At 40.0% G+C, this 14748-nt stretch overlaps 1 protein-coding gene across 1 annotated transcript in view; it reads left to right on the plus strand.

Moving 5' to 3' along the window:
• The window catches only part of igf1ra (insulin-like growth factor 1a receptor), an 85252-nt gene that overhangs the window by 58697 nt on the left and 11807 nt on the right, over window positions 1-14748 (plus strand). The window contains exons 3-10 of the mRNA XM_008412387.2: window positions 3841-4141; window positions 6109-6245; window positions 6722-6866; window positions 8463-8671; window positions 11454-11580; window positions 11729-11964; window positions 12047-12214; window positions 12343-12547. Coding sequence (XP_008410609.1) covers window positions 3841-4141; window positions 6109-6245; window positions 6722-6866; window positions 8463-8671; window positions 11454-11580; window positions 11729-11964; window positions 12047-12214; window positions 12343-12547 — 1528 coding nt within the window. The remainder of the gene's footprint in view (window positions 1-3840; window positions 4142-6108; window positions 6246-6721; window positions 6867-8462; window positions 8672-11453; window positions 11581-11728; window positions 11965-12046; window positions 12215-12342; window positions 12548-14748) is intronic.

Below are 14748 nucleotides of genomic sequence, written 5' to 3' on the forward strand. Positions count from 1 at the left end.
AGCCACTGCTCCAGTTTGGGGGTGACTGCCCCAAGAGCCTTGATGACCACAGGCACCACTGTGGTCTTCACCTTCCAGGCCTTTTCCAGTTCCCCTCTGAGGCCCTGGTATTTCTCCAGTTTCTCATGCTCCTTTATCCTGATGTTGTAGTCACTTGGTATTGCTACATCCACCACAACAGCTTTTCTCTCTGTTCTTTATCCATCACCACAATGTCCGGTTGGTTCGCCATTACCATATATATCCATGTTTTGGATCTATCCATCTATCCAAAACATGTGTATATATATATATATATATATATATATATACCGTCGGCAATTGATGGCCGACGGTATAGAAATCTTGCCATCTGTGCTAAAAAGTCATATTTTATAAATGAAGAACTCAAGGTTAATCTTGTAGGCAGTTGGTAAAAACAATAATGCTTCCTACTATTTAGCTAGAAGTTGCCATAGGAATTAATATTATCTCTGTTTATCAAGTACTCTGTGGTCTCCAACATTTTGGAGATTCTTCACATAGTCCTGCCACTAGACAACACCTTTTGGGATAACAACCACTGATGTTATAAACTTGTCTCTCCTTCAGTCACTTTCTGATGCTGGTATATTTACCAGCATCAGCAAACCGAGTGCGGGGACTTGTCTTGTTTACTATGGATGAAATGTACCCGGTCGATCCTTGTGTCGCAGCACTCCGGTAAACAGCTGGGGCAAGCTGATGCTTGGGTTTTGGTGTCTGACCTGGCTGTGTTTGCTCAGGGAGAGAGCAGGAGGGAGGGGAGTTGTGTAACTACTGTATGAGGAGAACAACATGCCGAACCTCCCTACCCCCWCTCTCCGCAGTTTGACGTATTTGGCTCAGATTATAGTGATGGTTTCTTTTCCCACCATTTGAGTCTGAGGTCYGATCTTTCAGCAGTTTTTTCTAACACAACACTGTCTGAACTTACACACGGTCGAAACTCGAGCCTTCTGATGCATCATGTTTATTCTTGGCCATCTACTTAGAGAACAACCAGGACGCTGACGTCTGCCGTTCAGAGGAACCCCTTGTTAGGAAGTCCCACTTCTTTAAAGAGGTGGAAACCTATAATGACCTGCATAGCTATGTGTAGTGAGCAGAAGTGTGGAAATAGGCCTGCATTAGGAGCATCTATAAATAGGAGATKGTATCCTTGATACCATGGGGTTGTTTGGTTGGGCAGCGAATCCCGGTCGACTTATATGGATTTAAGACAGTGATCCCCCCCCACCCCCCCTACTGCTCCGCTCTCCTTTGGCAGAAGAAATGCATGTTTGGAATTTTTCCGCATTGAGGAATCTGTTAAAATGATACAGAGGGAGCAGACATCCTTTAAGGAGAAGGCTCATTAGAGTTTGCTTTGGCTGCCCCCTTTTGGTAGATTTCCAAGAAAATGAACCCCATTCTGTCTTCTTTTTTTTTTTTCTTCAGTGCTTGCAAATGTGCAACACTACTCTTCCTAAGCCAACCGCACTAACGTCAGCATAGTAATTCCAATCAGATCCCAGCTGTTATGCGAGAGCCAGCATGTGTTGATATCTGATGCTGTTGTTCAAAAAAGAAAGGTCTTTGGCTTTTGCTGTGGATCTAATGTATAATAACTGGACAGCCACCAAACTTGTCAACCTGGTCTTCATCTAACTCAACTTTCAAGACCAAAAAAGAGAACAAGTTCTAACTGCCTAAASAAACTGATTTGTTGTTTTTTTGTTGTATWTTTTGTAGATCTATAACGTAGTTCCACGTCAGTATTGTTAAATTTGACAGAATGTAAGGAAGGAAAAACAAACTTAAAGTGTTTGAGAACCGTAAGGGAGTGGAGGTGATCGATATCTTTCTCTTGTAAAGTGAAACGGTAGTACAGCTGACTCTGCTCCTTGACGCAATTGTTCTGCTGCATTGCTGTATTGCATGATACCATGCAAAAGTCAGAATGCATGCACAACAACGGGCAACATGTTTTGGACTTATTTACAGTCTGAACTAAAATTTGAACTGTATGAAATCTTGTAAAAGCAAGCAGGCTGGGCATGTGTGTATCACATGCATGTCACAATACACCTTGTGCATCACACCTTGTATAGGTAATGGCCAACCCTTGTAGAGGGTTGGGAGGAAGTCAACAACAACATACGTAAGGAAAAAAAWTAGAAAGAAAATGTGTTTTGAACATSAAGGCAGTTCCTAAGTAATCAGAAAATCTGTTATTTCAATGTAGTTTAGTCTGATTGGCCACATGGAGAATTTGGTTTTGCARAATAATTAATATGATCATGTTTTTCTATGTTGTCRCACCCATATGGAAAGAAAACCACACAATCTGATCTGTGATTATGATGATAATTAGAGCATGCTAATGTTTGAAGATCTTCTGTTTTCATCCATATATGGAAGTTCTTCCGTCTTCAGAAGGTGAGACTCAACATGTTCTTTGTGTACCAGAAAACACTTTTTGACACTACTTATTTGCTTTAAAAGAAAATAAAAAAATAAAGAAAAGGTCGAGTGTAATTTGTGAACACTAAATGCTTTCAAGGTTCAGGTTGGACTTTTTTTTTTTTTTTTTTTACAGAAAACTAATTGTCAGTCACCTGTTTGTATACCATGTTTGTTGAAGATGGTATCAAACTGTTGCATGATATTGACAGCACATCGTTTYTCAGTGATGGTCAGTAAATACTGAGGAACATCTAATAGATTTGTTGCTCAAACCTAATTTGAAACAGCCCACACTTATTTTCTCTAAACCTGGAATGATGCCATTTTTCTTGCTTTAAAGAAACAGTTGTATTCAGGGTACAACCAGCCTTTATTGTTCCATAGCTAAATATACAGTCTAATAGAAGAAATAGATTTGGTTTATATATATATATATATACTGAATTTATACTTTTTTTGCTTACATAGTAGAATGATATGTACAACATTTCTGTTGTCTACCTTTGATTGCTTGAAAGCTGATGTCCAGGCTTTATTTTGGAGGAACCTTATTTTTGTTAGAATATGCATCCAGCTTTATAAGAAATGTCTTCGTTTTACTTTTATCTTGATGGTTTTCCATGTCATTTGCAACATTTAAGTTCCCACAACTTTAACTGATGAAACCCTTTTACTTGCTGTGTCCCTAACCTCCAAACAATAAGTTGTAGAGAGAGTCATTATTAAAGGGTAAGATTGTCCTCATATCAAAAAAATGCATGTACAAGCAGATTTACAGATGTGACAGTGAAACGGTTCCAGTGAGGCATGTTTTTGATTATTCTTCCTCCTTCATGTTTGTAAAGGGAATGAGCCAAACATCAGAACTGCTCTCATTATAATAGTGGCAGCAACGCGGCATTACAAACTAGGGATTTTATCAATAAACTGGCTAAGTCAACTTTTTCGTTTTTTTTTGTTTTTTTTTTTTATTACATTTTGCAACTTTTAGTAATATGCGCTAAGTAATATTGAAAAGAAATTAAGCAAATTAAAGTGTGTGAAGAGGAAGCGGTGAGCTTATCTAAAATATGTTTGGAAATAATATTAAAAAGTGAGGAAAGCGATTGAAGAAACGTCACATCACTGACATTTGATTGTGTAGCTGATTTGTTGTACATCTCTTTTTTCTCAAAAATATATGTCATTTAGAGTACAGTGGCATAAAGCATGCTGAGAAGATACTCAAAGCAGTTGTTCATGAAAATATTTACTTAAACTTTTGTCACAGTTTGTCTGACATTATCTATTTGTTGTGTAACTGTGCAAACCTTTTTTTGGGGGGGTCTTATCTAATACTAACTTCCTTCTCATGTATGTCTATGTCCACCACAGTGTGTCCTGAGCAGTGCAAGTTGGCCTGTATGGACAACGGGGAGTGTTGCCACAGTCAGTGCTTGGGGGGCTGCTCCGAACCCAACAACGACATGGCATGCTCGGCGTGCATCCACTACAAACAYGAGGGTCGCTGCGTGTCGGACTGTCCTGAAGGCACCTTCATGTTCGAGGGCTGGCGCTGCATCACCAAGAGGGAGTGCTCTGAAGTGCACCTCTCCAACGACAATCCCTTTGTCATCCACAAAAGAGAATGTATGAATGACTGTCCCTCTGGCTTCACTCGCAGCGAAACTGATCGGTAAGGACGCACACCTCAGACTTGTTTCTTATTACGTGGCAAAGTTGTGAGAGGWGACATATGTAATATATGAGTTTTAAATACATGGCTCAGCCTTGTCAAAKAATCCTTTAAGGTCTGAACAACATCTCCTTTTTATTGCTGTGTTGTTGAATCTCACACAGAACTGCTTCTTGATGAAATTTCCCATGAACAGATGTGCACTTACACGGATGTATTCAGACATTAAAGGAACTTGTAACCAGTATGCACTTCTGCATTATACATTCTTTTGCATAAGGCATCCTTGACTTGAACTTTACCTGACCTCAACTGTTCACACGGATCTTTTCGTAAAGTAGTTCATGACGTAGAAAGTTAACATGGTGCTGAGCAATTAAAGATTCATAGCCAGACTGTCTGTACAGTAAAATGTCCTCAGCACAGAGCCTTGTTCTCAGCTCTCACACCACTGGCAGATTTTACAGACAACACTCACCAGGGACATCTTATTCTACTTCCTTTGCATGCAAACATAGAACTTTGAACTTTTTCCTCAGTTTTTACCTGTCACAAGCATAATATGCCTTAATGTGGCACAAAATTGTGAAGTGAGAGGTAATTCACACATAATTTTAAATATTCTTTACAAAAAAAAGTCAAAAAAGTGGTTCTTGCAGTCCTCCGTTTTAAGTAGGGGGGGCACCACCCCAGTCTGCCCATCCTATGGAACTGACCCCAACATCCACATAATGTTACAGAGCCACATAAACCAGCAGAACCCCATAGCAGAGCAAATCTCATCATCCACCCCTGGGACGTTGCGAATGAGAAGCTTCTTATCCACCTCAGTGACCTCAGCGACCGAAGAGCCTGACCTCAGGTCCCCAGACTACACTTTCTCATTAGGAGACATGATGGTGAGATTGAGGAGGTCTGCAGAATGTTCCGTCCACTGATCCATGACATCCCTAGTCGAGGTCAGCAGCACAACATCCCAAATATAGAGAGTGTTAGTGGAGTGCTGCTTCACCTTCCTGAGACGCCGTATGGTGGACCAGAGGTGTCCGCCATTCGAAGCAGTACAAAAGTTGYCTTCCACGGCGTCACAGAACTCCTCCCACACAAATGTTTTTYCCTTATCAACCACCAGTCTTGCATTCTGCTGGAACAGTCGCTCAGGCCAAAAAGGCSCGATAAGACCCGACTGCATCCTTCACAGCAGGTGTCCACCAGCGGGTTGTAGGGTTACTGCAAGCACCGACCACCCTGCAGCCACAGCTCCGGTCAGCCGCCTCAACAATGGAACATGGCCCACTCCGACTCAAGGTCCCCCCCGCGCCTTCCCAGGAAGTGTTCAAAGTTCTGCCGGAGGTGGGAGTTGAAGGTCCTTTTGACAGGAGACTCTGCCAAATGTTCTCTGCAGACCCTCACAATACGTTTGGACCTGCCAGGTCTGACCCATATCCTCCCCTACTTGCAGCAACACATATTAAATTGTAAGCCATGTACCCCTTTTCCTTCCGTTCACCATTATATTTTACTCTGTGTTGATCTGACACATAAGGTTCCAATAAAATACAGTGAAGGTGTAAATACTTAAATAAAAAAAAAACTTTAATTTTTCACTGTTTCTCTTTCTGATTTGTCTTAAAGTTTGGGCCTGTCTCTTGGTTGCTGAATCTGTTTCTAGCCGTTGCATGTGTTTTGTCTCAAAGGTTGAAACAGTGAGTCGCGCTCTCACGAAACAGTTCAGTCGAGGCTCCATAAAAGATTAAACTGTCCGTGTGAGAAGTGACCTTTTATCATTCCCTGAATTTATCTGCCTGAATCCTCTGGAATGCTTTTGGGCTGAGAGAAGACAAATTATTTCAGTGTGAGGTAGAAAATGTCACAAAAAAAGATGTTGTTCTTTCTTTCTTTGGCAATAATTCCTCTCTCTCCACCCCCGCTCCCTCTCCTCTCCTTTTGGCTTTTGTCGTGTGCAGCATGCTGTGCACCGCTTGCAATGGTCTGTGCGACAAGCTCTGTACGGCCTCTGTTATTGATTCTGTGGATGCTGCTCAGTCCCTGAAGGAGTGCACCGTCATCGAAGGCAATCTGGTCATCAACATCCGCAACGGAAGTGAGTGATTCTAAAACCGTGTGCTCTTTTACACAACAGCAGTGTTTGGTGTTAAATTCCAGAAATGTTTGCTACAAAAGTAACTGAGCAAAGTAAAGGGAGGATTTTTTCTTTTCTTTGAGGAGCAAACATAATGTTTCTATTTGTTTCATAGAGTAAAACTTAGCAAGGCTTCACTCTGCATATTTGCCTTTATTTACTAGTATTAGAGAATTTGTGCCAATAATCAGCTTTAAGTAATGCATAATTGTGAATTGCACAGAAAATAATACATGTTTTCAAAAAAATATGTATACTGAGTTGTTTGGTGTGCAGTTGTATTCACCCCTCCCTAAATGAATCCAGTCATAACCTATTTCTAACTGTCAATTTTTAAAATGATGTTCAATTGCATTTAATTTTCATTTGGTTTAGTTGCAGCACATATTTGGGAATGGTTTCAGTGCATATTTGCTTTCTGTCTCTACTCTTTACAGTTAATATAGCCTCGGAGCTGGAGACCTTCATGGGACTGATCCAGACAGTGATGGGATATGTGAAAATTCGACACTCTCACTCTCTCAGCTCGTTGTCCTTCCTCAAAAGCCTCCGATACATCAACGGGAAGGAACTTATTGAAGAGTAAGGCTGTGTGAACCTGGTCGTATATACACAATTTAAAAAAATATGAGAACAAAGAATGTTCTCCATTGTCTCTGGCAGGGACCAGCAATCAGTACTATCCAAAACAGTTTTTTCTACTTTTGCATTAATGTGTTTGGAGCCCACAAACATTTAAAAGCTATATAACAAGATTATTATTATTWTTWWTWTTTTTWYAMAWWYYYSKGKRKAKATWTKTKTWWAARMRMMAMAAAAARWKTWWWAWWAWARRRRRAGACTACTTTTATTTAAATAAAATTAAGCTAATTGATTTATTTCACATTTATGAAATTATTATGAAGCATAGCACATCATGTTTGCATCATTGTGATATTAATGGACTCAATTAAAAATTAAAAAGCAAACTGTTGTTCCTTGTACCATTAGTGTTCTTGCATTGTTTTGTCACTGCATTGTATTTTATTGCATGAAAACAAAATGGTAAAACTGCAGAAGCTAGGCTTTTTAATGTCCGTTGGTCTAAAAACATTCCTTATTTCCATATCATTTTGGTAAATTATCAAGAGCCTATTTAGTTGATCAAAACAACCACAGACAGACCCGGAACTGCAGGTTATAAATTCTTAGCTATTGTGTAATTCCGCTCAAAAAAGAAAAAAAAAATTCTTGCTTACAGCACAGTTTGGAGTTTCTCCCCTTGACTTGGATTGTCTCCAGTAGATCTTTACCAGGCCAGTCAGCAAACAGAGGGAGAAGTTGTGAACAATGACAGTGATTTTCTACTCTATTCAGTCCATGTTGGTCACGCTTCCAAATATTGAATTAACATTAATAGCCTCCTCGTTCAGATCAGCACTTCTCTCTTTGCAATACAGGAAGGTAGTTTACAGTGCAGGCGATCTCCGGTAAGCATTGAACTGGAGCATCACATATGTCACAGATAAATGTTAGCAATTGGGTCAAATGTAAAACTTCCATAGAGTCCATGCCTCCAGGAAGCAGTCATTTCTCAACAGAGCTCAATACCTCTGGAGCAAAATGAATAGGACAAGGGACTCGTTTTTATCTAGCTAGTCTAACCCTCATACTGCATGTAAGCATTGTTGGATACATCTTCACTTAACCTTTTCGTGTCAGGTTCCAGATAGCGATGTGTGTTCGAAAACATTATAAGTGGCAACTAAGCAGACTGGAAAGGTTCAGGTTTGCTAATGTCTGTACTTGGATATCAGCAGCAGCCTTAGATCCAAAGCAGAACTTTTTTCTTTAGCTGAGGGGGTCATGGGAAAGCCTTGTGTCCCTCTTGTTATCATTTCTCCCGGTGTTAAGTTTCTCTCTAAGGAATGCTGTTGAGGATGGCAGAYATTCCCTTCCCTCTGGAGGCTTTATGCTTGGACTGCTGGTGCTAATGGTGTTGACATGACACAGTGTCAYACCAACGCTCATTGTTAGGCAGACACACATTTATRCTCTCCCATTTTGGTGCACAGCACTGCTAYACTTAACGATATTTAATAACCATTTGAACTGTCCGTTGCTACACAAGAGTTGCTTAAGAAAAACAACTTGTTGCAACATGTTTGTGACCGTCTGCTTATCTTCTCTCATTATCAGCACATATTCGTTCTCCGCCGTCAACAACCAGAATCTGCAGTCCTTGTGGAATTGGACCCAGCACAACYTGACTATTCAGGCAGGGCGTATCTTCTTCCGTGGAAACCCGAAGCTCTGCGAGTCTGAGATTCACGCCATGTGGGAAAAAACGGGCATAATTGTAAAGCCAGAAGAGGGTGATTTCCGCTACAACGGTGAAAGAGCCAGCTGTGAGTGAACATTTTGCTTAAGTAAAAAAAAAATGTGTTAAAAATGTCATGTTGTGTCTCCTTACAGAGCCATATTTTCATTTTGTAGGATTTATTTAAAGGAGGCATACATGACAGGATATTCTAGTGTTTCTGCACATTTCTGTGACCTGGAGAACCTAAAAAAGTAATCCATATTATTAGATCAACAAGAACACCAGAGATTAAACTTCTGGCCTGTTTTACATTAGCTAATGTTATAACTGAAAAGCTAAGGCTAAAAGGATTTTAGGTTGGCTTATAACCACAGCAAGCTGCCTTAGAGCTGTGCAATTAATCAAATTTGTAATTTAGTTTCAATTTAAACTCTCAACAGCTCAAAATAATTAGTGTTAATAATCATTTAGGGGTGTTTTTCTCGGTAATTCTACCCTTGCTTGGTTCGTGAATTGCAATGCARTGTTTTCTAACACTGTGAGAAATCTGGGTTGTGTTGAGAAYGCAAGATATTTACTACCTGTTGCTCGTTGTTATCTCGTCTCCCCAGGTCCATTAATGTCGTGTGTAAAAGTGAAACCATAAAGACAAACAGTCACTGTTCAACTTCACCATCATCCAGAATTTCATCCAAACTATCAAGTGCATAAAAATCACATCAACAGCTCAACATAATCATCAGAAACCAAAGCCACAAAGAAGAAATTAATTACCTTAGAAAAATACAAAGACGCGCCTTCGGAGACCACTGTGTGTGTTTAGACAGTTCCACCTCAGTGATCTGATTAGCCATTTTAGCTCAGTTACTTTTATATCAAGGCATGTTTCTACTGTCTGATGCGTCTAACGAACAGTTTAGAGATGATCTCAAACAGCCCGTGTTGCTGTTTGCATGCCAGAGACCATGCAGGTGTTACCAAGGCCAAGGGATGGATCTATCCACTGTCTAAKCTGTCCTCCCTGCACACTTTCCCAAGGCAGGAACAATAGATGTGTTCATTTTCATACAGAAACATTTTTACTCAAGAAAGCTTGACCAAAGTTGATCAGCTATCTGTGTTTCTCATTTCAAACGGCCTCAAATTGGTTCCTGAACCGCACAGAGCTCTGCTGACCTCACCTCTGACCCAGTGCATCAAACAGCAGATTTTAATTATAAAAATTRGCACACATTTCATATAATATCTTCAAACTTTTATAAAACAGACATGAGCAGTTTCAATACCAAAACATCTGTTACACTCAACATTTTCTGATTAGTTTTCAACTCCTTTGGTTATAATGTGTAAAACATTTTCAAATGAATATATGATTTATAGACTCTTAAGAATGTGATCTAATATAAAATAAACTACTGATTAGACTAATTTTAATCAAACCGTGATCATTATATCTAAAAAAAAAGTTCTACTAATTAAGTTAATATTGATTAAACAATGAGTGTAAATCTAACCTAAATTGAGGCCTACTCAAAACAATCAGGGTCAGTCTAATATTTCACTATGCGCTAAAGTTAAAGCTAGCATTAAAACTAGCATAATTAAACTAATATTTCCAACAGTTGACRCTCAATATAATTATTGTGATTATGACTTTTCTTTAACCAATAAGCCTTAAGGTGAGGTGATTCAGATTTTTCTCTCAAGAAGGTTCTTGTCTGAGAACTTTTCCCTGATCCTTGTCTTTAAGGTTTCTGAGACAAAATGACTAGATCCTTCTTCAAACCTACACAATGATTTTTGCTCTCTTGCCTTTATTTAAGTTTCATATCATATATGGAGAAAGCATGTTTGGATGAATTTATGTGAGCAAATAGCGTGTTATTTAAACTAGGTATCATCCGAGGGAGGATGTGTGTTTTTTTTATTTTTTTTATACTGCCTTAAAACTACAAACCTGAGAAGACGTAGTTCTTTTTAATTAATTAGTTAATTTCTTCTCTCATAATATGCCTTGTTTAGTTTGCATTGCTTTTAACTAAAACAAGGGTTTTTCTGTTGTTGTTTTTTTTTCAGAGCAATCAGCTTGGTTTGCTTAGTTGCTAGCTAGCTTGCATCGAGTAAACTATTTTTTCGTCCAGTTTCTTTCCCTGTTGTTTTAAAGAAAGACAGAGGCACGTAAATAATTATGGGTTGTACAACAACCTGTCGGCTGCCATACATGAACTGAGACRGAGCCAAACTCATTACAGCTATATTCAGCTGTTCAAAACAAAAAAAAAAAAACGCCCTGCAGTTTAAGATGTTTTTGGTCCCAAATTAATAGATACAACCACATCTGTTTTCTTCCTTGTGTTGTTTTATCAGCCAAAGTTCATGTTCATCTAAATTACAGTGTGCTTGTKTCATGCTTTTTAGATTTGTGTTTTTCTCCTCCAGTTGTGTGAAATCCAATGCACTTCTCATCAGCAGTGATTTTATTTTCCATGGTTGCTTAGTTCTAATTTGAAGAGCTGATGTAATATATTCATTATTTGCAAATRCTACAATTGCTATTGCTGCAGTCTCCTTAAGGCTCCTTTGACAAAGCTCCAGTTGACTCGGGCAATTTAAAAATTGTGGAGTGTGAGGCAGCAGTTTAATCTTTCTCTGAATGTAGATGTTTTGCAGGGTACTACAGATAAGTGACCAAGCTGTACTGCAAACAGTGTTTTAATCAGATGAAGAGCGGTTCTGTTCTTTAGTGCAGAGTTCTGGCTATGATAATTTGTTGCTTTTTTGAGACTTTTGAGAAAAACAGCTGAGAAACAAGTCACATTGCCCTTTAAGTTGTCTCACGGGGGGGGGGGTCTGCTATGTCATTACAGGTGAAAGTCACACCTTGAAGTTCAAGTCTAACATTACAACAAGCAACACGATCACGCTGACATGGGAACGCTACCAAGTGTCYGACCGTGGAGATCTCTTAAGCTTCATAGTCTACTACAAGGAGTCGTAAGTGCTCAACAAWCTCATATAAAAATAAACCCCTCATGACACATCGGCTTGTACAGGATGCRTCATGACTTTAGATTGCCAAATTCTAATTTGACGTTTTGCAGATTTGTACCAAAGCCTTTCGTTTGAATCGGTTCTCTTTCAGACCTTCCCAGAATATCACAGAGTTTGATGGCCAGGATGGCTGTGGCTCCAATAGCTGGCACATGGTGGACGTGGACCTTCCACAGGACAAAAACACAGATCCCAAATTTACTCTTCAATCTCTCAAGCCCTGGACCCAGTACGCCATTTATGTGAAAGCCACCGCCCTGCAGATGAAGGACGAACACGTCTCCGGGGCGAAGAGCGACATCATTTATATCCGCACGCGACCTTCGCGTAAGTCTGAACAGCAGTCTTTCTTGTGTTTTTCAGTGATCGTCACAGACACCTCACGCATCATGACTTTGGTTTGTTACAGTGCCGTCCGTGCCCAAAGATGCCCACGCATATGCCAACTCTTCAACCAAGTTGCTAGTGAAGTGGTCACCTCCAGTTTTTCCCAACGGCAATCACATTTACTACCTGGTGCGCTGGCAGCGGCAGCATGAAGACCGGGAGCTCTTCAAGTATAACTACTGCTCCAAAGGTTATTACACAAAAATCCTATGAAATGTACATGTTGTTGCTGTTTGAACTTGAGAGACTTGAAAGTCTCTTTGATTGTATTTGAATTTTACTAAAGGTCGTTCCACATTGGTATTTCTTTTCAAACAGGGCTGAAGTTACCGATCCGGAGCCCATCATTAGAGCCCACAGAGGGGAAGGATCACCTAAACCCCCCAAAAATTACCCTGCCTGGGGATAAAATGGAACAGTGCTGTCCTTGCCAGAACACACCCAAAGAGAAGAAGGACAAGCATGACCCCTACTTTTTAAAAGCTTTTGAGAACTTCCTCCATAATGTCATCTTTCTTCCAAGGTATGGTTATTTGTGCTTGTTGGTTGTTGAAGGAAAGATACGTGGACCAGGAATGCATTAAATTGCAKGATAGTAGCTCTGTAGGATTGGGGTTGGATCCCCCTTGACGAATTGCGCTCTAAAACATTTTCAGTTGCTTTTTCAACTATTACAGAACAGAACAGGTACTTTATAGTGTGCTTTGCAAAACCATTCACACCGCTTAAAACATAACACAAATTTGATTGTATTTGAATTTTATTTCATAGACCAACAGAATGTGGTGTATCATTGAAAAATGGACAGAACATCAGCTTCAAAGATTTTCACCAAAGAAATTTGAAAGCCACGGCGGGCTTTTATGTTCATCTAATATTTAGAAGCAAGTTGAGTCAAGTTTGCTGCAATTAGAACTGCTAGTCGTTTTGAGATATGTTTCTATCTCATTTGCACATCTAGATAGTGCCTGTCTAGATATCCTAGTTTTCTTTACAAACTATCTCAATTGACATTGTATGGAGAGATTTTGTGAACACATTTTTTCTAGTTTTGTCTCAGATTCTCAGGTGCCTTTATGTTTTGACTTTGACTGGACTATTCTAACACTCAGACAACACTGTAGCTCTGATTGTATGCTTAGGGCTGCTGTCATGCTGGAAAGTGAACCTCTGCCTCAGTTTCACCATCAAAAAGCAAGAAAACCCTAGAGACGGCMCACTGTTAGTTTTCTTTYATGCATGTTTACTAATTAGTGACTTCTGAAGACAATTAGTTGCACTGGATTTCACTAAGGGGTATTGAAATAAAAGGGGTTGTGTGTAAGCAGGCAGGCTGAACAAGCATAATGGAACCGGGTAGATCCAATGAGCTTAACCTGAGCACGCTTCAGGGCTTCAGGCTGTTTTGGTTGTGAAGTGTGACCTTGGAGGTGTTAGGACATGGAGCAGTCCTAACATATTTTGCGTTGTTTGATTTATATAGTTCTACTCTTCTAAGAAACATAAAATCATTCGCCTTGAGCAGCCAAAGTGTGCACAGGCTCTCCTCTGTAATGAGGCCACCATTATTTTACACCAAATCCGGGAGGATTTTGTTCTTTTCAAAAGTTCAGTGTTTAGACGCCAGGAGGGGGGAAAGAGTGTCCTCGAAAAAAAGAAACAGAAAGGAGAGGAAATGTTTTCCATTTTGCCTCACCCCCCCCGCCCCCCACCCCTCACACACACACACCTAGCACACACACACATCTCCTCCTCCTCCTCCCCCACCACCCCACGGCTCCTCTTGCATGCTTGCTTTGTTTAAGACGCTTTTTTTTTTTTTTTTTCTGGAGTGAAACAGCTGCCAGGAAATGTACAGTGAGTCCATCTGGAATTTAAATGAAAGGGGGAAGAGTCCCCACCGGGAAGATATACAGTGAGMAAAGTAGCATTAGCAGACTAATTTACAGGAGGAGAGACGGGCGGGATGAAAAAGAGAAATGCTTTGGCAGTATCTGCTTCAAAGACCTCAAAGACCTGTCATCGGCAGACGGGAGCGTTTAGTTACTGTAATCACCTGCTGTTGTGGGTGGTGATGAATAGATACAGATGAATTGATAGGGATTTCCTGGATGCTGCCACATCTAATTTGCTTTACTCACTGGAGCCTTAATGTTTAATCACGACTTGCCCCGTCTGAACTTTGTTGTTTCAATCTCTTTCTCTCGATAATCAGCCAAACAGGAGGAGGGAGAACAAATAATGCAACTAGCTGCTTCAGTCAGCTAAGAATATTTACCTTAGMTGACTTTATATGATTCTTTTATTACCTATTTTACTTTGTTTCTGCTTTTAAAAGTGACTGTCAATCAGGGTCAGTTAGACTCTTGTCTACGCTTTTATTTGCACTCCAATATCGGTTTATTTATATGTGTGGTGTATTGCAAAGCGAAACTCGTGTGCTGGGGTTTGGTTGCCTGGCTGCTGAAGAGACATCAATCAGAAGGAATGTAGACCTGTAAGTGAAGCTGTCCTTCACACCTCTTGTAAGCTCACTTAGTTTAGTTTACTCTTGGTTTTAGTATGACGGATTAAGCATTGCTCAGTGAGATGTATGATGTTTGAGATACAGCTTCAAAACTCAACYCTGCTTTATGCATCGTCCCAGCTTTTATSCCGGCGTGTTGGATCTGTTTTGAGCCGGATTTTGGTTTCAAGGCAAATAGGGCTGAAGCAACAACATAC

This window comes from Poecilia reticulata, linkage group LG6 (genome assembly GCF_000633615.1).
Source record: "Poecilia reticulata strain Guanapo linkage group LG6, Guppy_female_1.0+MT, whole genome shotgun sequence".
Classification (NCBI taxonomy): domain Eukaryota; kingdom Metazoa; phylum Chordata; class Actinopteri; order Cyprinodontiformes; family Poeciliidae; genus Poecilia; species Poecilia reticulata.